We start from the raw sequence: 26,302 nt of genomic DNA on the forward strand, positions 1-26,302 counted from the left end.
AACCACATTGCCATGTGTGTCCCTATGCAACAATTCTGCATCATCTGCACGTGTACCCCAGAACCTAAAGTACAATAAAGAAAAAAAGAATAATGTGTGGAAGAAATATCTTTGATGAGGCCAATGTATTTTTTCAAAAACATTGATCTTTGCCTGTCATTCAGACAAATATAATAGGTAATAACCATATATTTTGTTAAAATTGTATAAGCAACCTTTCGTTATCCTAATTCATCGTTGATTTACTTCCATATTTTGTTGTTGGACATCTGATTTCACATTGGAAAGTGTCTTGAGTTTAATTAAAAGTCATGGTCATTTTCTTAACCTACATTCTTTAGTTTCTCATCAGTAACGAAGGGTACATTGTATCTGCTTTCTAGGATCACTCTGCTAATTAAATGAAATGTAAATAAAACTAAAATATTTAAAATTAAATATCACATAACACAGGACCTGACACATACTAAGTAGTTTATAAATGTTAATTCTCTTATCCCTATTCCCAGTCTGTTTCATCTATAAATTATAAACAGTAAGAATAATTCTTACCTTAGTTCGCTGTGGAAAAAGCTTCAACAAATATTTGAGATACGATGCCAGAATTTGTGCTTAAATTTTTATCTTTGCTAGCTTTTGAGGAGCTCAGAGCTTTCTATATTTTTTTTCTTTAGACTCTTTGTCTAGGAAGAGTTTTCTCTTTAATAAAGAAGTGAGATGTCGAAATGCCTGCCAAATACATGTTTTCTTTTTCTTTTTGATTTTGTAATGGGGAGATTACTTAACATCTTTGTGGAGGGATTGAGGGATCCGGTCAGCATGTCATTACAGAAGCGTGAAGTAGAATGCAACACAGATATATCAGATTCTGCTCAATGGATTCCACGCTTTTCACGAAGAGAGTTAAGACGCTGGCTCAAAGCAGCGTCTAGGAAGCCGGCTCAAGGAGCAGATAAAAGTGCAGGGAGTTTCCCATCAATCTCTTCGGCTTGCCTACTCCTTCTCACAGTACCTCCCACAGTGCTCCGGGGCACCCCTGTCACATGATCGGGGTGGATCCGCTGAAGCAGAGGGAAGCTGATGCGCAGTTTCGGTGACGGGGGCTGCTACGTTTTCCTTCTAACTCCCGACTCCCGGGCTTGCGAAATCTCGCGTTTAGTGGGGAGTAACTTCTCGCGAGAGCAAGGTCGGGATCCCTCCAGGTCCGCCTCCGTGGTGAGGAGGAGGAGGAGGAGGCGGAGGTGGAGGGAGAGGGAGGAGGAGGAGGCCCCGTCGCGGCCTTCGCCGCCGCCAGCGGGGCTGTCCCTGTAGCTCCCGATGGAGTTTGAGGTCGTGAAACCTCCGCCGAGCTTTGCCCCGGCGAGACGAGGCGCCTCCGTCTCCGAGCCGCGCCGTCGCGGGGCTCCCGGCAGCGGCCCTTAGCGACCCCGCCCGGGCCCCCTCAGGTAGGGCGGGGGCGGGCACGCTGCGGCTCGGGCCCCAGTCCGGGTGCCTGGTCCCCGGCGGTCGGGCGGGAGACCAGTCTCAGCCCTGGGGCCTGTGCGCTGTCGCCCCTGGTGCCCCGAGGGTTGGGAACTGAGGGCCGCACCTGACACTCGGACGGAACCCGGGCCCTGAGGAGGCCTTTCTCTCTGGTAGGGCTTTTTCGGTGCGGAGCGACCGGCTCAAATGGCCACCTTCCTTCGGCATTGGCCGAGCGGACGCCCCTGACCCATAGGAACCCACCCAAGCAAAGGCCTGGCTTCACTCTCCCATTCCTACAGCAGTTGGTAAGGGGGTTTGGAAGAGGTCCTCGAAATCAAGTCCTCTCCTAGCTTTTCAGCCTTCTGCCCTGGGGCTTCCCGAGACCCTAGCGTAGGATGGTGGAAGCGATCCGAGTGGTAAATAGGAACCCCGGCCAAACAATGCCCTGGTAGGGCTTAACCTCCCTGGATGGGGATGGCCGGACCTGAGTGGTTGCACCACAGGGGTTGTGGCTAGGAGCAATAGCATGAAACATAGCCAGGGAATTCTGCTATGGCTTTCTTCTTTCCCTCTTTCATTTTTCCGTCTTGGTGTAGCCTCTTGAGGAGACTCTTCCACCATCTTAGAAGAATGGTAGAAAGCATCTTTGTTTCTCAGAGAAGCAGCTGTACTTTTTTCTATCCTTAGCTTTCAGGATGGGAGATGATGGTAGCTGTCATTTTCATCCTTCAAATCACAAGGCAACAGTTTAAGATACCGGCAGATACATCCTTCACATCAAAATTGACTCAAGTAATCACTGACTTAAAGTAAATCTAATCCAGTGATTTATTTATATTTTCATAACCCTTCGGTTCCCTTTTTAATTCCTCCTCTCCCTTTACCCAGGGCCTTTCTCTTTTTCATTTCTACTCTCCCCCTACCCATTGTGAGTGGGTGACTTTGTATCCTAAATAAAGTGCTTTAAGTCATCTTTTTCCATTTTTGTATTGGCTAAACTTTTAAGTTCCAATGGGAACTTTTGGTTAACCTGAGACAGCTAATGTTGCTACACGACAGTGGTGTAATTTCACCCAAAAGCAAAGAAACAAATGTTAGACGGTGCAGCCTTTTAATGGTTAAACATACAAACTTAGTGAAAAGCTTTTTACAATATTAAGAATTTTAATGGATTCTCCTTTTTTTAAAAAAAACCTTTTAGCTCTCTAAAAAGCTCTATCAGTGTTCTAGCTTCACATGCCTTTCTTGGGTTGTTTACTTCCACGTTCAATTTTTGAAGAAATAGAGGCCATTACATCCTGTTAAAGGCTGTTTTTCAATATTGCCATTTTCATTGATTTGGAGATTCATGTTTTCTAAATTTTAGAGTTTGGAAAATTGCTAGGAGGACAGAATGTGAAACATATATTCCAGTTACGCTTAGAAAAAGCAGATGTTATAATTCAAACAGGCGCTTGTTCTATGAGGATTTAATTACACTCATGTTCATTAGTGGATCCTTTGAGTTACTCCTGATCTGTTATTTCTGTTGTGGTAACCTGACATGTAAGAAGACTTAACGTCCTTTGTTCATATATTTTTGTTAAATCGTACTCTTCTTTTGTAATTTTCTGTCTTCCACTTTGAAAAAAATCGAAAAATTGCATTTTGGCAAAGCATTCTTCTTTACACTCAGGATTTTATATTCAAAAATTGAACTTCTACATTGTTTGGAGTAGCTAAGAATGCTAAATAAACTTTATAACAAGATTGTAATAACCACTTATTGTTTAGCTTGGACTGGGTTGAAGTTTCACTTTTTAGTGATGGTAAAAGGAAGCATGTGGTAAAATAAAGCTAGCTGAAAATTAAAAATAAGTTCATGTTTTACATCCAGTCTCCTGAATGTTTTGATCAGGGTCTTCTAATTTTATTAAAGCTTTAAGTGTGTGAGTTTTACCTCAATTTCTTGATAGCAGTTAGTTTTGAGTATTACTTCATAATCTTAAATATTCTAGAATTGCACTGTCTAGTACTAGCCAATGGCCACATGTGACAGTTGAAGATTTGAAATGTGACTAGTGCGAATTGAGATGTGTTGTAGTTGTAAAATGCCAGATTTCAAAGACTTAGTACCAAAAATTTTTAAATATCTCAATAATTTTAATATTGACAACATGTTGAAATGATATTTTGGATAAACTGTGATAAATAAAATATATTACTAAAAATGATTTTACCTATTTTCTTTTAACTTTTTTTTTTTTTTCAATTTTTGAGACACGGTCTAGCTCTGTCTCCCAGGCCAGAGTGCAGTGGCGCTGTCTGGGTTCACTGCAACCTCCACTTCCAGGTTCAAGCAATTCTTCTGCCTCAGCCTCCTGAGTAGCCAGGATTACAGGAAGGCATCACTATGGCAGGCTAACTTTTTTTTTTTTTTTTCCAATTTTTGTATTTTAAGTAGAGAGGGGGTTTTGCCATGTTGGCCTGGCTGGTCTGGAACTCCTGACCTCAAGTGAGCCACTGTGCCTGGCCTCTTTTAACCTTTTTTAATGTGACTACCAGAAAATTTAAAGTTACTCGTATTATAATGGCTCACATCGTATTTCTATTGGACGTTACTGTTAGATCAGCATTACTCTTCCAAGAAGTACGTTATTGGAATAAAAGTAGATGTATAAGAATCAATAACTTCCAGATAGATTATTCTGATATAATTAGAATAATTAAAGGGCTAAGGACTTTGGTAATATAAAGGATGAAGTTATCCATTGGCTATTATTTGATAGGCAGAAGTAAGTTCTATCTCAAAAAAATTTATTTTTCTAGTCACTAATATTAGTTATGTTTGTTAAAATAGAAAGTTATCTCGTTATTGCCCTATTCAAATGCATTGGAAGTTATATCTAATATTTATTTTAAAACTGAGTTCAACCCCATAGTGTATTTAAGAAGTAAAATTTGAGTCATATACTTTACATGTTAAAAGCAAAGTCACATATTATAGCAATCTTCTAAATTGCAATTCAATTCCTTTTTCTCCAATGCTGAGTTTCTAGCTTGTAAGTTATTTCCATCAGTGTTTTGGTTTTTGCTTGTCTTTTCAAGATCCAAATTGTACTTATGCTTTAAATAACCATTTTTTAAGAACAAAACTAATTGTTTTTAAGTTTTCTAAACTGGAAGTTACTGTGACAGTTCATTTCAGTAGCTTATATTCCTCACATGGGTTAACTAGAATGAAAACAATAATTGTTTTAATTAGAAAAACTAAGCCCTAATGTTTACATTTTTATTAAGAGAATTGTAAAATGCTATATACATATATAACAGTTAAAGAAGTGTAAACTTTATTCTCACATTTTAAAATCAGATGCTGTAGACCTGAACTGGCTGCATAATATGGTTGACTAATAAGAGAAAATGAAAGTATTTAGCTGGCGTGCAGTTTACTCTTAATAAAGCAGTTTGTAATTTGAATCATATAAGAGATGCCTATTATGCTTCCTGTTTTATGTGTCAGTGCTCATAGCAAGGAACTTGCAGTCTAGAAAATTAGTTGAGCAAAAAACTGTTTATGGTCTCACCTTTAATTTAGCATTTCTTACTCCTATGCTTTATCTTATTATCCTTCAGTTTTTGTAACTGGTAACTAAAATTAGTTAATACAAATAATTAGAATGTTTTTCTTTATTTTGAGACGGAGTTTTCACTCTTGTTGCCCAGGCTGGAGTGCAATGGCACAATCTTGGCTCACTGCAACCTCCACCTCCCAGGCTCAAGCAATTCTCCTACCTCAGCCTCCCAGCTAGCTGGGATTACAGGCATGCACCACTATGTCCAGTTTATTTTGTATTTTTAGTAGAGATGGGGTTTCTCCACGTTGGTCATGGTGATCTCGAACCCCTGACCTCAGGTGATCCGCCTGCCTCAGCCTCCCAAAGTGTTGGGATTACAGGCATAAGCCACCGCTCTGACAGAATGTTTTTCTTAAGGAATCACTTTAGGTATCTAGAGTTGTAGGCCTTTTAATCCATTTTATCCTAGTTTGAAATGTTTTTATTATTTGGGAAGAATACTTCAGTAGTAACTAAGTATTTATAGCATTTTAGACTTACATAGACTCAAATAAGTTGCATAAAATGTGTTAGTATAAGTCTAGAAGTTTTGCAAATGTATAGTCTTAGTGCGCCATGATTCATTTATATGCTTTTAAAAATAAATTATAAAGACAATAGGATATTTATCATTTTTGGTAATTACAGAAATATTTTCTAGGTAAATGTTTACAAAGTGCCTGTTTTGAAGGAATGAAGTTTCTTCTATGTTTTAGATAAAATTTTAAATTGCATTTATCTTAACTAAGGAACCTAAGACTTAATACTGAAGAAAAACATTTTTAGAAAATCAAAACATTTCTTACATCTGATTGTATAAGGGAAGTTTAGTTCATAATTTACTGTCATAAAGTTAGATTCTGGCTGGGTGCAGTGGCACGTGCCTATAGTCCCAGCTACTCAGGAGGCTGAGGCTGGAGGATCGCTTGAGTCCAGGAGTTATGGGCTGTAGTTCGCTATGCCGATTGGATGTCTGCACTAAGTTCGGCATCAATATGGTGACCTCCCAGGAGCGGGGGCCCACCAGGTTGCCTAAGGAGGGGGTGAACCTGCCGAGGTCGGAAACGGAGCAGGTCAGAACTCCTGTGCTGATCAGTAGTGGGATCGTGCCTGTGAATAGCCAGCCACTGCACTCCAGCCTGGGCAACATAGTGAGACCCTGTCTCTTTAAAAAAAAAAAGAAAGTTAGACTCTGACACAGAGAAGGAAAATTTGGTAGAGTTACTGCCAAAATTTTGGCAGTGCTTTTTTCTTTATATTTTAAAAGCGTTAATTCAACTTCTGGTAGAAATTAAACTTCTCAGCATTAATTATGTTAAATCGCTAAGGACTATTGTAACATAAAACTATTAAGTGTGCTCTGGTGTAGTTAGAAACAGTTTAAAACTACTAGGTGAAAATATGGAAGATAGCCTTTTTCTGTTTAGTTGAAACTCCTCCTCCCCCCCACCCCCCGCAACTCGCCACTAATGTGTTTTAATATAAGGCATTTCGGAATGGTCTTGGAAAACTAAGGAAAAGGTATTTGGCCTTTTTTCCTGCTACCAAGTGGCCTTTGATACCCTAACCCACAGAATTGACATTTCCAAACAGGTGGCCATTATGAAAAACTACATGTAGTGTCCTGTTTTCATAAATATTTAATCAGTTCAAGTTATTAACTAAATTAGAGCTTTCAGTAGATTTAAGAAGAAATTTATTCTTCCTGAAAGGCCTTTTCTTGATAACTCTGCAAACCAGAAAACTGAATGTTAAAAATGTTCAGTAGTTTTAGGGAGTGATATATTCACCTGCTTAGTGCTCATCTCTAAAGTTGGAAGGAAATGAATTGGTTTTTAGATTTATAACATTAATAGATGTGGTACTGTGATGATGAAAGTTGTAGAATTAATTATAACATGAAAGATTTGGTTACTTTAAAGGTAAAGATATTAGATAATTTGCATTATAGCTGTTTGAGAAAGTTTGTATAGGGCTGCTTTTTACATACCAAGCCTTGTAATTCATTTTTACCAAAATTTTTTTTGAGGGTAGTGGGGGGCAGAGTCTGGCTCTGTTGGCCAGGCTGGAGTGCAGTGGTGTGGTCTCAGCTCAATGCACCCTCCGCCTCCTGGGTTCAAGCAATTCTCCTGCCTCAGCCTGCCGAGTAGCTGGGATTACAGGCGCCTGCCACCACGCCTGGCTAATTTTTTGTATCTTTAGTAGAAATGGGATTTCATCCTGTTGGCCAAGTTGGTTTCAAACTCCTGACCTCATGATCCGCTGGCCTCGGCCTCCCAAAATGCTGGGACTACGGGCGTGAACCACCGTGCCTGGCTTGATTTTTTTTTTTTTAATATTTGTTTTTGTGAATATAAAAGGGCAGGGCTGAGCACAGTGGTTCATGCCTGTAATCCCAGCACTTTGGGAGGCCGAGGCCAGCAGATCGCTTTAGGTCAGGAATTCAAGACCAGCCTGGCCAACAGGCTGTCTCTACAAAATACAAAAATTAGCCGGGCATGATGGCAGGTGCCTGTAATCCCAGCTGCTAGGAGGCTGAGGCAGGAGAATTGCTTGAACTCGGGAGGCAGAGGTTGCAGTGAGCCAAGGTCACACCATTGCACTCCAGCCTGGGCAACAGAGCCAGACTCCGTCTCAAAAAAAAATATCGCAATAAAGGCTATTCGAATTGTTTTATATGTTGGCATAATGGGGAATACTTTCAGTTATATATTTTTCTCTTCTGAATGTGACTACATTTTTAAATGTCTAATTTCTATGGAACTAATATGTTTGGCTTGGTAGACATTCCTATGAAATAAAGTATTGGGTGTTTAATTGCCCTAAATACCTAGATTTCTTGTTCACTAGAGAGCTTGTCAGACTTATATTAAGCCTTGAATTGGAAGAGAAAGAAAATCTGTGAAGTTTAGTGTGTTCAAATTAGTATTGTTTTGCTATTAAATCTTTTACTAAAATTATGAATTATTATTGTTATTATTATTTTGAGATGGAGTTTCACACTTGTTGTCCATGCTGGAATGCAATGGCACTATCTGGGCCTACCACAGCCTCCATCTGCCGGTTCAAGCTAGTCTCCTGCCTCAGCCTCCCCAGTAGCTGGGATTACAAGCATGCACCACCACACTTAGCTAATTTTGTATTTTTAGTAGAGACAGGGTTTCCCCAATTTGGTCAAGCTAGTCTGGTACTCCCAGCCCGAGGTGATCTGCCCTCCTCAGCCTCCCAAAGTGCTGAGATTACAGGTGTAAGCCACTGCACCTCGTCAGAACATTTTGATCTTAGAAATAAAAGAAATTCTCTCACTGGTCTTTTCTATGTGCCTTTTCAGTTTTTAATCACATATGTATAACTTTTTAGATTAATGTTGAATTTTTCCATGTCTTCCTCATTGGACTTGACAGTTTTTGGTTATATATGTCAATCACTAAATAATACAGTTTTATCAGAAGTATTGCAATGAACTATAAGTTTTTTTTTTTTTCTGAGATGGTGTTTCACTCTTGTTTCCCATTCTGGAGTCCGATGACACAATCTTGGCTCACAAGAACCTCCACCTCCCAGATAAATGACAAGATTTTTAAGACAATTTTTTTGGTTGTTTTACTTTGGTACTGTATGTTGTGGTCAGCATTATTCTTTTATTTATGGACAATCAGCTCTTTTAATCATCTCTCACTCATCAGAATCTCATATGTTGATTTTCAGTACCTCATTTTGCTTCCTAGTCAAGTCTTATAAGAGATTTCCTCTTTCAGGTGGCAGGGCTGTTTTCTTCACACTTGAGTCTCTACAGTATTGTTTGGATCAGTAGTTTCCAAAGTTCACTAACTCCTGGCCATACCTTATTATGTTTTGGGGTGCTGGTTATCCAAGGGATATCAACAACAACAAAAACCCTTACCAGCAGTCCAAAGTAATTTGTGTTCCTAAAAGTTGAATATGGAAAGTTAATTTGCTTGTTTGATGTGATCATTGAGAAAAAGACATAAAAGCTTTGATGATGATTATGTGAGCAACCAATATAAATACAGTTTAGTTGAAAGGAACACTATTAAGGTATTGTTTCCAGGCAGAATTTCAGAAATTTAATTCATCAAATAGGTTTTTTAAAAAAGACATCCAAAGGTTATAAAATTATTCAGAAGTATTTTAGATCTGAGGCTATAATAGTTGAGTTAAGCAATTAACTCTTGAAAGGTGAATGATGAATATGTGGTTAATTCTTACTTTTGTCCATTTCTAGCTTACAAAACACTACACAGCAAAATAATGATCTGCTAGACTGCTAACCCGAGCATCCAGCTTCCACAATGCCTGTGCAGGCAGCTCAATGGACAGAATTTCTGTCCTGTCCAATCTGCTATAATGAATTTGATGAGAATGTGCACAAACCCATCAGTTTAGGTTGTTCACACACTGTTTGCAAGACCTGCTTGAATAAACTTCATCGAAAAGCTTGTCCTTTTGACCAGACTGCCATCAACACAGATATTGATGTACTTCCTGTCAACTTCGCACTTCTTCAGTTAGTTGGAGCCCAGGTAAGCATTCAAGATTTTATTATAGGTTGGTGCAAAAGTAATTGCTGTTTTGCCGTTACTTTAATAGCTTATCCAGCATGCAGGCCACATGCAGCCCAGGATGTGTTTTGAATGCGGCCCAACAGATTAATAAACTTTCTTAAAACATTGTGAGATTTTTTTTTAATGTTTTTTGACTCATCAGCTATTGTTAGTATTAGTGTATCTTATGTGGCTTGTTTTTTTGTTTTTTTTTGTTTGTTTGTTTTTGAGACAGAGTCTTGCTTTGTCACCCAGGCTGGAGTGCAGTGGCATGATCTGGGCTTAATGCAACCTCTGCCTCCCGAGTTCAAGCAGTTCTCCTGCCTCAGCCTCCCAAGTAGCTGGGACTACAGTTGTGCACAACCATACCCAGCAATTTTTTGGGTTTCTTTTTGTATTTTTAATGAGAGATGGGGTTTCACTATGTTGGCCAGGCTGGTCTCAAATTCCTGACCTCAGGTGATTCGCCCACCTCAGCCTCCCAGGGTGCTAGGATTATAAATGTGAGCCACCACACCTGACCATCTTATGTGGCCTTAATGGCAAAAACTCAAATTACTTTTTCAGCAACCTAATAATTTGTCACATGAAATAGTTACTGAACTTTGTTCAGTAATAGGTATAAAGTATGTTTAGTGATCATTACAGTGTAAAAAATAAATATCATTGTATCTAATTTTCATGATTGTATTCTGCAAAATATTTTCTTTTTTTCTTTTCTTTTTTCTTTCTTTTTCTTCTTTTTTTTTTGAGATGGAGTTTTGTTCCTGACCAGGCTGGAGTGCAATGGCATGATCTTGGCTCACCGCAACCTCCGCCTCCCGAGTTCAAGCAATTCTCCTGCTTCAGCCACCGGAGAAGCTGGGATTACAGGCATGCGGCATCATACCTGGCTAATTTTGTGTTTTTAGTAGAGACGGGTTTTCTCCATGTTGGTCAGGCTGGTCTCAAACTCTTGACCTCAGGTGATCCACCCACCTTGACCTCCCAGAGTGCTGGGATTACTGGCGTGAGTCACTGTGCCTGGCCAAGATTTTCTTTAGATAATATCCTATCCTTATAAAAACTATAAATTGCATTATAGTTACATATTTCTTTTTTTCTTTAATTCTGTGGTTAAAATTTATGTGTATAAGTGATTTTGGTGGATAAGAAGCATTTTTATATAAGCATACATATTTATTCACTAGGTAAATTATTAAAAGAAACGTAATCAAAGCTTTGACCAGAAACAGGTTTTTTTTCTTTGTTACTCTTTTTAACTTCACTTGACTTTTTGTATAATAGTGAAAATGAAAAAATAAGGTTTATGTAGAGATGTATATATGGAAAACCAAAAACCAATGTGTCCGTAATAAATTATGTGTGGTTTCTTATGAACATGTGCTATATCAAGCTTGTCTGGCCTGCAGGCCTCATGCAGCCCAGGACAGCTTTGAATGTGGCCCAAAACAAATTCGTACGCTTTCTTAAAACATTGTTTTTTCCTTTGTTTTTAGCTCATTAGCTATTGTTCGTGTTAGTGTATCTTATGTGTGGCCCAAGACAATTCTTCCAGTGTGGTCCACGGAAGCCAAAAGACACCTCTGAGCTATGTGGTGCTTGAGTTGAATGTTAGGGGAAAAAAAAGAACATGTGCTATAGAATTCATGTTTGTGATTATTTTATTGAATCAAAGCAAGGCTCTAGATTTGAAATAACTTCTATTTAATGAGGGTTTACTTTGCATTAGGTTTGACAGTAAGTATTCAGCATTTATTATTACTATTTTTTACCATAGCTCTTCAGGTATTTTCCTTATTTCTTATTTTTATTTTTTTGAGACAGAGTCTCACCCTGTTGCCCAGGCTGTAATGCAGTGGCACAGTCTCGGTTCACTGCAACCTCTGCCTCCTGGGTTCAAGCAGTTCTCCTTCCTTAGCCTCCAGAGTAGATGGGACTACAGGCACGTGCCACCATGCCCAGTTAGTGTTTTGTATTTTTAGTAGAGACAGGGTTTCACCATGTTAACCAGGATGGTCGCTATCTCCAGACCTCGTGGTCTACCTGCCTCAGCCTCCCAAAGTGCTAGGATTACAGGCTTGAGCCACCACACCTGGCCTATTTTCCCTATTTTACAGGTTAGGAAGAAGATGAAATTCTGTACATCATGTACTATGTATTAAAGCCAGAAAGGAAGTACTTTTCTGATTTATTAGAAAATTCAATAAACCAAAATACTTCATTCATTCCCTTAGTATCTTGATATTTGGAGTCTTCTTTTTCAATCATAAAATCTGTTTTCAGCGTTTATTATCCAGTTACACTGTATGAAATCAAGGTGCATCTACAATTGATAATGTGTCATAATTTAATTGGTAGTATATTTTTATTAATGGAGAATAAAATAATGTTGCCTCATGCAAACAATAACATTTTCAATATGATAAAATATCATAGAATTGGCCGGGCACGGTGGCTCACGCCTGTAATCCCAGCACTTTGGGAGGCCAAGGCAGGTGGATCACGAGGTCAAGAGATCGAGACCATCCTGGTCAACATGGTAAAACCCCATCTCTACTAAAAATACAAAAAATTAGCTGGGCATGGTGGTGCGTGCCTGTAATCCCAGCTACTGAGGAGGCTGAGGCAGGAGAATTGCCTGAACCCAGGAGGCGGAGGTCGCGGTGAGCCGAGATTGCGCCATTGCACTCCAGCCTGGGCAACAAGAGCGAAACTCTTGTCTCAAAAAAAAAAAAAAAAAAAACAAAAACAAAAAAAACATAGACTTTTTGTAAAAATACTAGCTACCACCAGACACAGTGGCTCACACCTGTAATCTCAACACTTTCGGAGGCTGAGGTGGGCAGATCACTTGAGGCCAGGAGTTCAAGACTAGCCTGGGCAACATGGTGAAACCCCATCTCTACAAAAAATACAAAACTTACCTGGGTATGGTGGCGTGTACCTGTAGTCCCAGCTACTTGGGAGGCTGAGATGGCAAGATGAGAGGTTCACTTGAGCCCAGGAGATCAAGGCTGCAGAGAGCCAAGATTATGCCACTGTACTCCAGTCTGGGTGATGGGAATGAGACCCTGTCTCAAAAAAAAAAAAAATACTAGCCACAATTTATTTAGCATCTGCTATAGGTCAGTAGGTGTTACTATCATTTGTAAGTGTTATCTCAGTTGGTCCTTAAATTGCCTACAGGTCTTTACAATGTGACTTCTGTTATTTCTTCAGCATCTTCTACTGCTGTTCCTATTCCGCTTAACCCACATTGCTTCTCAGCCAGTTCTCAGATATATCAAGTATATTGCCACCTGGCGGCTTTTGTAGTGACTGTTACCTTTGCCTAGAACGTTCAGTCTCTCTCCACTTTCTTTCTTTTTCTTTTTCTTTTCTTTTTTTTTTTTGAGATGGCATCTCTGTCACCCAGGCTGGAGTGCAGTGGTGTGATCTCAGCTCACTGCAACCTCCACTTCCCAGGTTAAAGTGATTTTCCTGCCTCAGCCTCCTGAGTAGCTGAGATTACAGGTGCACATCACCGTGCCCAGCTAATTTTTGTATTTCTAGTAGAGATAGTGTCTTGCCATGTTGGCCAGGCTGGTCTCAAACTCCTGACCTCAAGTGATCTGCCCACCTCGGCCTCCCAAAGTTCTGGGATTACAGGTGTGACAACTGTGCCCAGTCCCTCTCTCCACAGTCAAGTCTTTATTCAAATCTCACAGTTCTCAAGGGAGCCTATGCTGACCACCCCAGTTAAAATTGTAACCCCTTGCTAGTATTTCCAGTTTCCCTTATCTTTGCTCTATAATTTCACCTCTTGAAACACTACATATTTATTTATTACATTTTTAATTTATTGATTGGCTGCCTCTTCTCCACTAGAATGTGAGCTCCACAAGGGGAAAAAAATTTTGTCTGTTTTGCTCATTGATATATCCCTGGTGCCTAAAACTATGCCCAGTGCATGATAAGCTCTCCATAAATATAAGTATTTGTTGAATTATATTGAACTTTTATAGTGACATTACAAAATAACAGATTTTCATCTTCATTTTGCAGGTATGAAAATTATGACTTGAAACAGTTAAGTAATTTACACAAGGTCATTCATAGAAGTAGTAGAGCTGCAATTTTCACCCAAGTTTTGACCTTTGATTGACAATACTGTGTCTTATGATGCTTATCTTAAGTAAATATATAGTAAAAAGGTGATACTGGGGAAAAAAACTCTACCTTTTTTCTCCACTCTTTAATTTTGAAATTCTTTCAGACTTGCAAAAAAGTTGCAAAAAATACTAGTCAGAGAACCTGTATAACTTTCCACAGCTTTACCTAATGTTAACATCCAACAGCAAGAAATCAGCATCGATACGATACTATTAACTTTCTGCTTCTTCCTTCATTAATCCACACAGCTCCTGCTGTTAAGTATGTTATTTGTTGTTGTTTTTGTTGTTGTTGTTTTGAGATGGAATCTCACTCTGTCACCCAGCCTGGAATGCAGTGCTGCCATCTCAGCTCACTACAACCTCCGCCTCCCAGGTTCAAGAGATTCTCCTCCCTTAGCCTCTCAAGTAGCTAGGATTACAGGCACTTACTGCCACACCTGGCTAATTTTTGTAGCTTTTAGTAGAGATGGGGTTTCACCATGTTGACCAGGCTGGTCTCAAACTCCTGACCTCAGGTCATCCATCCACCTTGGCCTCCCAAAGTGCTGGAATTACAGGCATGAGCCACCATGCCCAGCCTTGTTTTTGGTTTTTGGAAAGCAGTTTGGCTAGGTGTTTGACTTTAATTTTACTTAAATGACTTTCATGTATTATCTGTGTATTATAATTTTATATTCACCAAGATTATTACCAAGTACATAAATAATAGTTTCTTGAGCTGGATGAATGTATTTCTGCAATATTCTTTTTTTTTTTTTTTTTAAGGTACCAGATCATCAGTCAATTAAGTTAAGTAATCTAGGTGAGAATAAACACTATGAGGTTGCAAAGAAATGCGTTGAGGATTTGGCACTCTACTTAAAACCACTAAGTGGAGGTAAAGGTAAGTTCATAAAATGCATTTTTACTGATGATAAGCAGGACTTGGTAGTACATTTACTTTGAATTTGTATTTGATGTGGATGCCCTATTAAATAAGTATGGAAAAGGAGTTTGCTTGAGAAATGCCTTGAAAAATATATAGATTAAGAAAATTATGTTATCCTGTTTTCTGAAAATAACCAATACTGTTATTAATTTAATAATTCAGGCTGGGTGTGGGGCTCATGCCTGTAATCTGAGCACTTTATGAGGCTGAGGTGGGTGGATTGGTTGAGCCCAGGAGTTCAAGACCCGCCTGGGCAATAAGGCAAAAGCCCATCTCTACTAAAAATACAAAAATAGGACCGGGCATGGTGGCTGTAATCATGCCTGTAATCCCAGCACTTTGGGAGGCTGAGGCAGGTAGATCACCTGAGGTCAGGAGTTAGAGACCAGCCTGGCCAACATGGCGAAACCCCATCTCTACTAAAAATACAAAAATTAGCCGGGCATGGTGGCACATGCCTGTAATTCAGCTACTAGGGGGGCTGAGGCAGAAGGATCACTTGAACCCAGAGCTGAGATCGTGCCACTGCACTCCAGCCTGTGCAACAGAGTGAGACTCCGTCTCAAAAAAAGAAAAAAAAACCAAAAACTTAGCTAGGCATGGCAGCACATGCCCGTAGTCCCAGCTACTGAGACGGCCAGTGTGGTGTGGGAGAATCACATGATCCTCCCAGGAAGTTGAGGCTGCAGTGAGCTGTGATTGTGCCAGTGCACTCAACGTGGGTAATGGAAGTGAGGCTCTGTCTCAAAAAAAAAAAAACAATTTCCCAGAATCACTGCATCTTGAAATTCATACAGTATTTGAATTGTTTTAATAGTGCTGTAATAGAATATTAGTTTTGATAAATCCTATTAAGACAGCTTCATGAAGCCAGGAATGGTGACTCAGGCTTGTAATCCTAGCACTTTGGGAGACCGAAGCAAGCAGATCACAAGGTCAGGAGATCGAGACCATCCTGGCTAACACAATGAAACCCGTTTCTACAAAAAATACAAAAAAAAAGATTAGCCGGGCATGGTGGTATGTGCCTATAGTCCCAGCTACTTGGGAGGCTGAGGCAGGAGAATCGCTTGAACTTGGGAGGCAGGTTGCAGTGAGCTGCAATCGTACCCTTGCACTCCAGCCTGGGCGACAGAGCAAGACTCTGTCTTAAAAAAAAAAAAAAAAAAAACCTCCTTCACATATGCATGTATTCATTCAGTCATTCGCTAAGTTTTATTGAACACTTAATAGTGGTTAAGGTCACTGCTGTCATGGAGCCCACAGTTTATTGGGGGAGGTAGGTGTACAAGTGTAATACATTATTTTAAGTTTATGACAAAACTAAAATTTTATTTTGTTTATCACTTCATACTTAGCACATCATGGGTGTAATAAACAATTGGTGAATGAATGAATATATTGAGTAGTTATTTTGTACCTACTCAATGCTTTGCACTGTTGTGTATGTGGATATAGCGATTTTACTGAGATACTTACCCACTGTATTCATTCATTCATTTATTAAACATTTATCTAAAGAGCGTGGACTAAGTGTCTGGCATTATTCTAGTGTTGGGACACATTAGTAAGCCAAATAATGTGTTTTAAAGGGGTAATGAGTAATCATGTGTGTTGAATGCTGTTGGAAGGTCAGATAATATAAGGAACTGAGAATTAACTAATTTAACCAGTTTAACAAAGTAGAGATAATTGTTGGTTTGACAAGAGCTATTTTGGTCAAGTGATAGTGAGAAAAACTTGATTGGAGTAGGTTTCAGAGATTGTGAAATAAAGAATTGGAAGTAGTAAACAAATCAATTGTAGTGATCTACAGTTGGCCTGGTAGTTAAAGCAGTAGACTAGGAAATAGTGAGTATAGACAAGTCTACAAAATTTGCTACAAAAGAAAAGAAAGAAATGGAACAGAAGCCGGGTGCGGTGGTTCACGCTTGTAATCCCAGCACTTTGGGAGTCTGAGGCAGGCGGATCACTTGAGGTCAAGAGTTTGAGATCAGTCTGGCCAACATGATGAAACTCTGTCTGTACTATAAAAAAAATGAGCCGGGCGTGGTGGCATGCGCCTATAATCCCAGCTACTCTGGAGGCAGGAAAATCACTTGAACGTGGGAGGTGGAGGTTGCAGTAAACTGCGATGGTGCCACTGCACTCCAGCCTGGGTAACAGAGTGAGACTCTGTCTCAAAAAAAAACGAAAGAAAGAAAAAGAAAGAAATGGGGTAGATTTGTTAGTAGAAGAAGGATTATGAAAATATTTATTTATTTTTTAGATGGATTGATAATGTGGGAGAGGGGAGAATTGCTGGGGCAGTATTCTTACATAGGTACAGAGGAGTAGGATCTAAGTGCTTACCGTTAAGCAGTATTCTAAATGTCTTATGTACAATTAAAAAATAGTGTCATTTTTACTTTTAGGTTAAACTGCTAAAGTAGCTGAAAATTAGACTGCTTATTACTGCAGAGTAGCAACAGACAGAATACTGACTGTAGAAAAATTAAAGCACATTACAAAGGACTCATTAGGAATTGTGGCTTAATTGTTAAATACAGATAATGAAAATTGACTTTTATTTTTTATTGAAAAAACTTTAGTTCCCTTTGTTTCCCTTTTCCTAAAGGTGTAGCTAGTTTGAACCAGAGTGCACTGAGCCGTCCAATGCAAAGGAAACTGGTGACACTTGTAAACTGTCAACTGGTGGAGGAAGAAGGTCGTGTAAGAGCCATGCGAGCAGCTCGTTCACTTGGAGAAAGAACTGTAACAGAACTGATATTACAGCACCAGAACCCTCAGCAATTGTCTGCCAATCTATGGGCCGCTGTCAGGGCTCGAGGATGCCAGTTTTTAGGGCCAGGTAAGATAGGTTACTATCTTACCTTTTTTATTAGCTATTGGGGCTTGAGGATGACAATGTCTGGAGCTCGGTAAGAATCCTGAGACTCAACTCATCTTTATATGTACAAGTCTTGACATAATTAAAGATAAATTGTTTTTGTTGTTGTTGTTTTTATTGCTATTTTTGTGTTTTGTTATTTTTTGAGACAGGATTTCACTCTGTTGCACAGGCTAGAGTGCAGTGGCACAGTCTTAGCTCACTGCAGCCTCAACATGCAGGCTTAAGCAATCCTCCTGCCTCAGCCCCCTAAGTAGGTGGGACTACAGGCACATGCCATCAGACCCAGCTAATTTTTCTATTTTTCGTATAGACAGGGTTTCACTATGTTCCCCGGGCTAGTCCCTGAGCTCAAGCGATCTGCCTACCTTGCCCTCCCAAAGTTCTGGGATTACAGGCGTGAGCCATTGCGCCCAGCCAAGATAAATTCATTTTTATTAATCTTAATTTATATGACAAGCAGTGCTTTTGTGTTTTAAAACAAATTTCTCATTTAAGCTTTAATTGCTGTCAAGATAGGCGATATGGTTACAGTTCTACAAATTAGAAAACCAAGTTAGAAAGAGGCCTAAGATTGCACAAGTAAAAAGCAAAAGAAAGGTAAGCTTTTTTTTTTTGGTCTGAAAAAAAATGTTCAAACTCTGGATCATTTTTAGGGGATAATTATTTATGGTTAGTCCTATCTATGTTCTGTCTTAAAAAAATCTTTACCTATACCAAGGTTACAAAATACCATCCTGTGTTTTCTTCCAGAAGGTTTATTGTTTGAACTTTGTGATTTAGAACTATAGTTCAGGTAGAATTTATTTTTAGAAAAGAAACTTTAGTAAGTGATTCATATTGGGACAACTAGATCAACATGTGGAAAAAGACAAAATTAGTTGCATTTCTTATTCTCTATAAACTATATAAATTACAAACATGTCAGAAATACTTATTAAAAATAAATTATACAGATAATAAAAGCAAATAAGGAAATATATTCCTGTATAACCTGTGAGTAGGGAATATTTTTCTAACATTAGCTCAAAATCTAATTTGTGTTTCATTTACATCACAAAAAAATTATAAGCAAAGGAAAAAGACAAGCTGGGGAAAATATTTTTAAATTATGTAACAAACATACAGAGGGCTAATATAAATAATATATAAGATATGTCTAAAAAATTCAGAAGAAAAAGACCAACAACCCAATTGAAAAATTGACAAAAGATGTAAGCAGATGATTCTCAGGAAGAAAGTAATGCAAATGGCTTCAAATATATAAAAAAAAAACTCAGTCTTTCTTATACTAAGACAAGTATACATTAGTAGTATACTAAAATACCATTTCTCGCCTATCAGATTGGCAGAATCTTGCCAATCTCTGTCAGGTTGGCAGAATCTTTTTAAAAGTTTGACAGTATATTCTGTTGTCAAGGGTGTGGGGAATCAGGTACTGTCATCCAGTAGTCATGGGCATGCAAAGTGGTACAAACTTTTAAAAAAGAATTTGGCAACATTTGACAATATTACCTCTGTGTTTACCTTTTGGTTCATCAATCCCACTTCTAGGAATCTATCCCAAAGAGACAACAGAAGGTATAGAATGCATAAAGTTATAAAAGCACTATTTGTAATAGCAAATATCTGGAAACAACCTGAATGTCTATGCATAATAAGGTACTGGTATAATAAACTGTGGTATATCCTTCCAGTGTAGTACTATGCAGCTGTCGAAAGAAATGAGGAAGAAGTATATATTCTGCTAGGGTGTGACCTCCAGATACCTTGGTAAGTTAAAAAATAAAAGCAAGGTCCAGAATAATGTGCTCAGCATAGTACTTTCTAAGTAAGAGAAGGAGGGAGAAAATCTCCTTATTCATTCAAATTTCCCAAAAGAAACAATGGCAAGAAAAATAAAAGACAAATTCCAGTACGTAGAAGGAGGAAGAATCAAGGGAAAGCAGACAGGGACAGAAGCTAGACCTTGCCAACTGTATTTTGTTTTGTACTTTGAAACCACATAGATGTTTTACATAATTATAAAATAACTTTCAATATTTTTAAAATTTAATTTAAAATGATTAAAATAATACCTAAAAATAAAGCTGAAACATGTTGATAGCATATCCATTCAAGAATGAATTATTTCAGGTTACATTAGAACATAGCATTTTGACTTTTGTATCCCTAGTGGAATATATAGTAAATCCTAAATTATATTCATTTGTCATATTGTTCATAATTCTACTGGTATTGTTATTTAGAAACAGAAACACAGTAGGATAAAACAAGCAAGCAATTATGTTAATGCCACCAGAACCAAGACTTTCAGCATTTAAAAAAAAAAGATACAAGGCTGGGCGCAGTGGCCCACGCCCGTAATCCCAGCACTTTGGGAGGCCAAAGTGGGCAGATCCCCTGAGGTCAGGAGTTCAAGACCAGCCTGGCCAACATAGCAAAACCCTGTCTCTACTAAAAGTTCAAAAGTTAGCCAGGTGTGGTGGTGGTGGGCTCTTATAATCCCAGCTACTTGGGAGACTGAGGCAGGAGAATCACTTGAACCTGGGGGCAGAGGTTGCATTGGCTGAGATCATGCTACTTGACTCCAGCCTGGGCGAAAGAGTGAAACTTTATCTCAGAAAAAAAAAAAGAAAAAGATGTATAAAAGCAAAGATTTAAGTAAAACCCCTGCAGCCTTAAATTTGAATTGGCAATATTACTACAGACTCATTTGTTTTTCTATTTCTAAAAAATGCCATTATCCGAGGTCTGTCCACTGAAAATGCGTAGAAGTGATGAATAACCATAGCATCCACATTGTGGGCTTTCATAAATACCATTTTCCACTAAAAAGAGGCAGGGCTCTTTGTATAAATGTCTTATTCCAGTTCTACGGTAGGAAGTAGATGAGCCTAGTGAGTTTTGTGCTGGGGAAAAAAAAAAGCAAAAAAGCTTATAATCCCAGTACTTTGGGAGGCTGATGATGCAAGGATCACTTGAGCCCCAGAGAGAGAGAGAGACAGAGAATGGAGAGACAATTTTGTTGAAAGGACAAAGAATTGAAGATGAAGGAGCTCCTACTAGATGTAAGTGGGGCAATTTAAACATCATAATGAATGACTACAATGGATTGAAACACAATATGTGCAAACAGTTTCAGGGACAGTTCTTACATGTTGAGGAAAGTTTCCTCTTTTAGCTGAATTCAAACTAAGAATACATTTAGAAAATGATACAATTAGAAAAGTCACAATTTTGCATCCCCAAATGAATTAATGGGCTTCAGCAAGAATTATTTGTGGCTGTAAAACCCATTAGATGAAAGGTTACTGAGGAAATTTATAATAGATGGATAAAGTCTGAACCCACTGATAAATCTTAGCATTACTAAAAGTGAGGCAAACAGGCCTATGCTGTGTATATCTTGACATGATGCATGGAATAAGGGGTGCCCTTGGCAGCAAATAAACTTTACATGAATGAAGGGGGCTAGAGGACCATACTTAAAAATATTATAGACTGGGCACAGTGGCTCATGCCTATAATCCCAGAGCTTTGGGAGGCCAAGTTGGGCAGATCTCTAGCCCAGGAGTTTGAGACCAGCCGGGGAAACATGGCAAAACCCCATCTCTACCAAAAATACAAAAATTAGCCGGGCATGCTGGTGTGCACCTGTGGTCCCAGCTTCTCAGGAGGCTAAGATCAGAGGCTTGCTGAAGCACAGGAAGTCGAGACCACAGTGAGTTGTGATGATGCCACTGCACTCCAGCCTGGGTGACAAAGCAAGACCTTGTCTCAAAATATAACAAAAAATTAAAAATGTTGTCAGTGCAAAATTAGCCAAATCTAGAATATGGGAAACTCTTCAGAAGAATGATTTTTTCTTTAACAAATGGATTTTCTTTTAAATGAGAGGGTTAAAGGTTGGTAGGGAATTGATACAGATTTTTTCTTAAAGCCTAAAGTACATCAACCAAAAGCAATAAGTGAACTTTGTTTGGATAATTTAAGAAGACATTTTTGGGCCAGGTGCTGTGCCTCACACCTATAATCCCAGCATTTTGGGAGGCCAAGGTGGGCGGATCATGAGGTCAGGAGATCGAGACCATCCTGGCCAACATAGTGAAACCCCGTCTCTACTAAAATTCAAAAAATTAGCCCAGCGTGGTGGTGTGTGCCTGTAGTCCCAGCTACTCGGGAGGTTGAGTCAGGGGAATTGCTTGAACTCAGGGAGTGGAGATGGCACGACTGCACTCCAGCCTGGCAACAGAGTGAGACTCCATCTCAAAAAAAGAAAAAGAAATTTTTGAGACGATAGGAGAAAATAGAACATAGACTGAATATTAGATCACATTAAGAAAATAATATGGCTGGGTGGGATGGCTCATGCCTGTTATCTCAGCACTTTGGGATGCCTAGGCACCGGATTGCTTGAGTTCTAGAGTTGGAAATCAGCCTGGGCAACATGGCGAAACCCCATCTCTACAAAAATGAGTTGGGTGGGGCGGGCGCTCTGGCTAATGCCTGTAATCCCAGCACTTTGAGAGGCCAAAGTGGGCAGATCACAAGGTCAAGAGATAGAGACTATCCTGGCCAACATGTTGAAACCCCATCTCTACTAAAAATACAAATATTAGCCAGTTGTAGTGGCACGCACCTATAGTCCCAGGTGCTTGGGAGGCTGAGGCAGGAGAATTGCTTGAACCCTGGAGGCAAGGTTGCAGTGAGCCAAGATTGCACTACTGCACTCCAGCCTGGCGACAGAGCAAGACTTCGTCTAAAAAAAAAATGAGTCCAGTGTGGTGGCACATGCCTGTGGTTGAGAGGATCATTTGAGCCCAGGAGGTTGAGGTTGCAGTGAGTCAAGATCATGCCACTGCACTCCAGCCTGGGTGACAGAGCAAGACCTTGTCTAAAAAAAAAAGAGAAAGAAAATGTATTACTTATTTTAGATGTGATAATGGTGTTGTATTAAAAGAAATTTTAAGTCTTATCTCTTAGAGATACTGAAGTATTTAAATACTGAAGTATTAAACTACTGAAGTATTTAAAGATGAAGTAATACGTTGTCTGGGACTTTTAGATACTCAGCGAAAGCAAACTACAAAAATGAGCAAGAAGTAGATAAAACCTGAATGGCAAAAGCTGTGTTATAGATGTATGTTCTCTCTGCTTTTATATATGTTTAAAATTTTCTGTAATACAAATGTTAAAATATTTTTAAAAATCTACTTTTATACAGAATTTAAGAATGTTACCTTTGGATATTTCTAATGTTTACTTACTTAAGAAGCAATAGACTAGGTGTCAGAGCTCTTTGTTCTACAGCTCAGAAACAAAAAGACAACCTAATTTAAAAGTGGGTAAATAACTTGAATAGACATTTCAATGGCTAACAAGCACATGAAAAAATCCTGAGTGTATTTAGTTATTAGGGAGATGCAAATCAAAATCACAGTGACATACTTGTTTATACCCACTCAGCCATCATTTTATTTCACTTTTTTAGAGATACGGTCTTGCTCTATTGCCCACATTGGAGTGCAGCGGCACAATTATAGCCCATTGTAACTTGAAACTCCTGGCCTCAGGCAATCCTCCCATCTCGGCCTCTCAAAGTGCTGGGAGTGGCCATAGTTTTTAAAAATGGAACATAACAAATGTTAGTGAGAATGTGGAGAATGTGGGCATGTAAAAAAATGGTGTGCTGCTTTGGAAAATAATTTGTCAATTCCTTAAAAAGTTAAACGGTATTACCATATGACCCAGGAGTTTTGTTCCTAGGTATATACCCAAAAGAGTAGAAAACAGGTATTCAAACTAATACTTGTATACAAATGTTTATTGCAGCATTATTCACAATAGTCAAAAGGTGGAAACAATCCAAATATCCATCAAGTGATAAATAAATAAACAAAATGTAGTATATCCGTAAATAGACTGTTCTTTAAGCCATAAAAGGAATGAAGTACTGAGATATGCTGCACGTGGATGAGCTTCAAACATACAACATTAGGTTGGACGTGGTGTCTCATACCTATAATCCCAGCAATTTGGGAGGCTGAGGCAGATAGTTTGAGGTCAGGAGTGCCAGACCAGCCTGGCCAATGTGAGAAAACTCTGTCTCCACTGAAAATACAAAACAATTAGCTGGGTCTGGTGGTGCACACCTGTAATCCCAGCTATTTGGGAGGCTGAGGCACAAGAATCGTTTGAACCCAGGAGGCAGAGGTTGCAGTGAGCCAAGATCGTGCCACTGCACTCCAGCCTGGGTAACAGAGTGAGACTCTATCTCAAAAAAAAAAAAAAAAACCATGTTAAATCAAAGAAACAACAGCCAACTAGTGGTTGCCAGGGGCTGTGTATAGAGTTTATGAGCAGTGACTACTTAATGTTGATGGGGTTTCCTTTGGTGTGATGAAAATGAGAATTAGAGTTGATGGTTATACAGCGCTGTGAATATAGTAAATACCACTGAATTGTGCAGTTAAAATGGTTAATTTTATCTCAATTTTTAAAAAGGTCCTTGCTAACAGAGAAACCCTGAGAGACAAAAAAGAAAAAAAAAAGATAAAATGATAATTAAAAAAAAATTTTAAATTGTTTAGAAGTCCTTCGTTCTATTAGGTTGGTACAAAAGTAATTGTGATTTTTGCCATTATAGTTCCAGTTTTGCTGGTAACTAGATATAGCTTAGTCACTTAACTTCTCTGGACCTCAATAGCCTCACGTTTGTATTTTGAATCTAGATAATCTCTCAGCTCTATTGTTTTGATTGATAATCATGTATTTGTAATTTGTAATTTTGAAATAATTTCATATTTACTGAAAATTTGTAAGAATAATGCAGAGAATTTCCTGTATATTCTTTACCGACATTCAGCAGTTTCTAATATTTTGCCGTGTTTGTTATTCTTTCCCTCTCTTCTGAACCATTTGAGAGTAGGTTGCTTATTTTATGCTCCTTTCCTTTAATACTTTAGTGTGTTTCCTAAAAACAAGGATGCTCTTTTACGTAACAATATTACATTCGTTAAATTTTTAAAAATTAGTGATACAATACAGTACTATATACATTCTGTAGTTCATATTCCAGTTTTGTCAATTATTTTAAAAATAACTTACGGTATTAATTTTCTTCAAGTATAAGATCCAGTTCAAGATCACTTACTATATTTCTTAGTCATGTCTCTTTTTAGTCGTCTATATTCTACAACTGTTCCTCAGCCTTTCTTTATCTTTACATGACACTGATATTCTTCAAGAATACAGGCCATTTATTTTACAGAATATTTCTTTTTTTTTTTTTTTGAGACGGAGTTTCGCTGTTGTTGCCCAGGCTGGAGTGCAATGGCGTGATCTTGGCTCACTGCAACCTCTGCCTCCCGGGTTCAAGCAATTCCCCTGTCTCAGCCTCCCGAGTAGCTGGGACTTCAGGAGTGTGCCACCATGCCTAACTAATTTTTGTATTTTGGGTAAAGACAGAGTTTCACCATGTTGGCCAGGCTGGTCTTGAATTCTTGACCTCAGGTGATCCACCCGCCTCAGGCTGCCAAAGGGCTGGGATTACAGGTGTGAGCCACTGCGCCTCTCCTCAGAATATGTCTTAATTTGGGTTTGTCTGGTGTCTCTAATGATTACCTTCAGATTATACTATATACTTCTTTGGGTATTGCATTCAGAGGCTAATATCATTTTTTAAATTATATACAAAGTAGTTCTGACAGGCAAAGTAACAGTCTCATCCATGAAAACAAACCGTTTATTATAACCCTACTGTGGGTTCTTTGCATATTATTGTCAGAGTAGTTCTGTGTGTTTCATTTTTATGTATTTATTTGAGATAGGGTTTGTCTCTGTCTCCTAGGCTGGAATGCAGTGATGTCATCACAGCTCACTACAGCTTCAGCCTCTTGGGCTCAAGTGATAGTCCCACCTCTGCCTCCCAAGTAGCTAGGACCACAGTCACATGCCACCATGCCTGGCTAATTTTTTTTTTTTTATTTAACATTTTTGTAGAGACAAGTTCTCCCTATGTTACCCAAACTCATCTCAAATTCCTGAGCTCAAACAATCCTCCTGCCTCGGCCTCTCAAAGTGCTGGGATTTACAGGTGTGAACCACCATGCCCAGCTGTGTGTTTTATAAATAACATTTTTTACCTTAACATTATCATCATCGAATTGACTGTTAAATACAGAAGACATTTTAAGTTCTGTTAATGTATGTTTTGATTAGTATTTAGTGGAAAGTATGTATTATTTGTGGAAAGTATGTTTTATTTTGCTTGATTACCTTTTAAATAAACTATGTACGGGTGATGTCCTCTTTGTGCTAATTAAATATAGATTATGGGTAATGGGCCACTATAAACTCTAATACCCAAAGATGCCTATGACACACATGATCTGATGGGTTCCTCATTTATCATGAACTCATGTTCCTTTAATATTTTTAGCTATGCAAGAAGAGGCCTTGAAGCTTGTGTTACTGGCATTAGAAGATGGTTCTGCCCTCTCAAGGAAAGTTCTGGTACTTTTTGTTGTACAGAGACTAGAACCAAGATTTCCTCAGGCATCAAAAACAAGTATTGGTCATGTTGTGCAACTACTGTATCGAGCTTCTTGTTTTAAGGTAAGCAATAAGCATCTATGTAAAGATTTGCCTGTATGTGAGACAGGGACTTCCTCAAATTCATGTTACCCAGTCTAGAGGGC

The 26,302-nt window shown here is 38.8% G+C and overlaps 1 protein-coding gene across 6 annotated transcripts in view; it reads left to right on the forward strand.

Moving 5' to 3' along the window:
- The first annotated feature begins 1,192 nt into the window (after window positions 1–1,192).
- The window catches only part of RC3H2 (ring finger and CCCH-type domains 2), a 58,519-nt gene continuing 33,409 nt past the window's right edge, over window positions 1,193–26,302 (forward strand). For 3 of the 6 annotated variants that reach the window (XM_012458185.2, XM_012458188.3, XM_012458187.2), the window contains exons 1-5: window positions 1,193–1,445; window positions 9,307–9,604; window positions 14,548–14,665; window positions 17,328–17,561; window positions 26,044–26,219. In XM_012458185.2, coding sequence (XP_012313608.1) covers window positions 9,374–9,604; window positions 14,548–14,665; window positions 17,328–17,561; window positions 26,044–26,219 — 759 coding nt within the window. In that variant the 5' untranslated portion in view covers window positions 1,193–1,445; window positions 9,307–9,373. Of the gene's footprint in view, window positions 1,446–8,953; window positions 9,605–14,547; window positions 14,666–17,327; window positions 17,562–19,297; window positions 19,374–26,043; window positions 26,220–26,302 lie in introns of those variants that run through there. The other 3 variants (XM_064378257.1, XM_012458186.3, XM_012458191.2) reach the window with 3 other exon arrangements.

This window comes from Aotus nancymaae, unplaced genomic scaffold (genome assembly GCF_030222135.1).
Source record: "Aotus nancymaae isolate 86718 unplaced genomic scaffold, 86718_ANA_hifiasm-v0.15.2.pri h1tg000003l, whole genome shotgun sequence".
Classification (NCBI taxonomy): Eukaryota; Metazoa; Chordata; class Mammalia; order Primates; family Aotidae; genus Aotus; species Aotus nancymaae.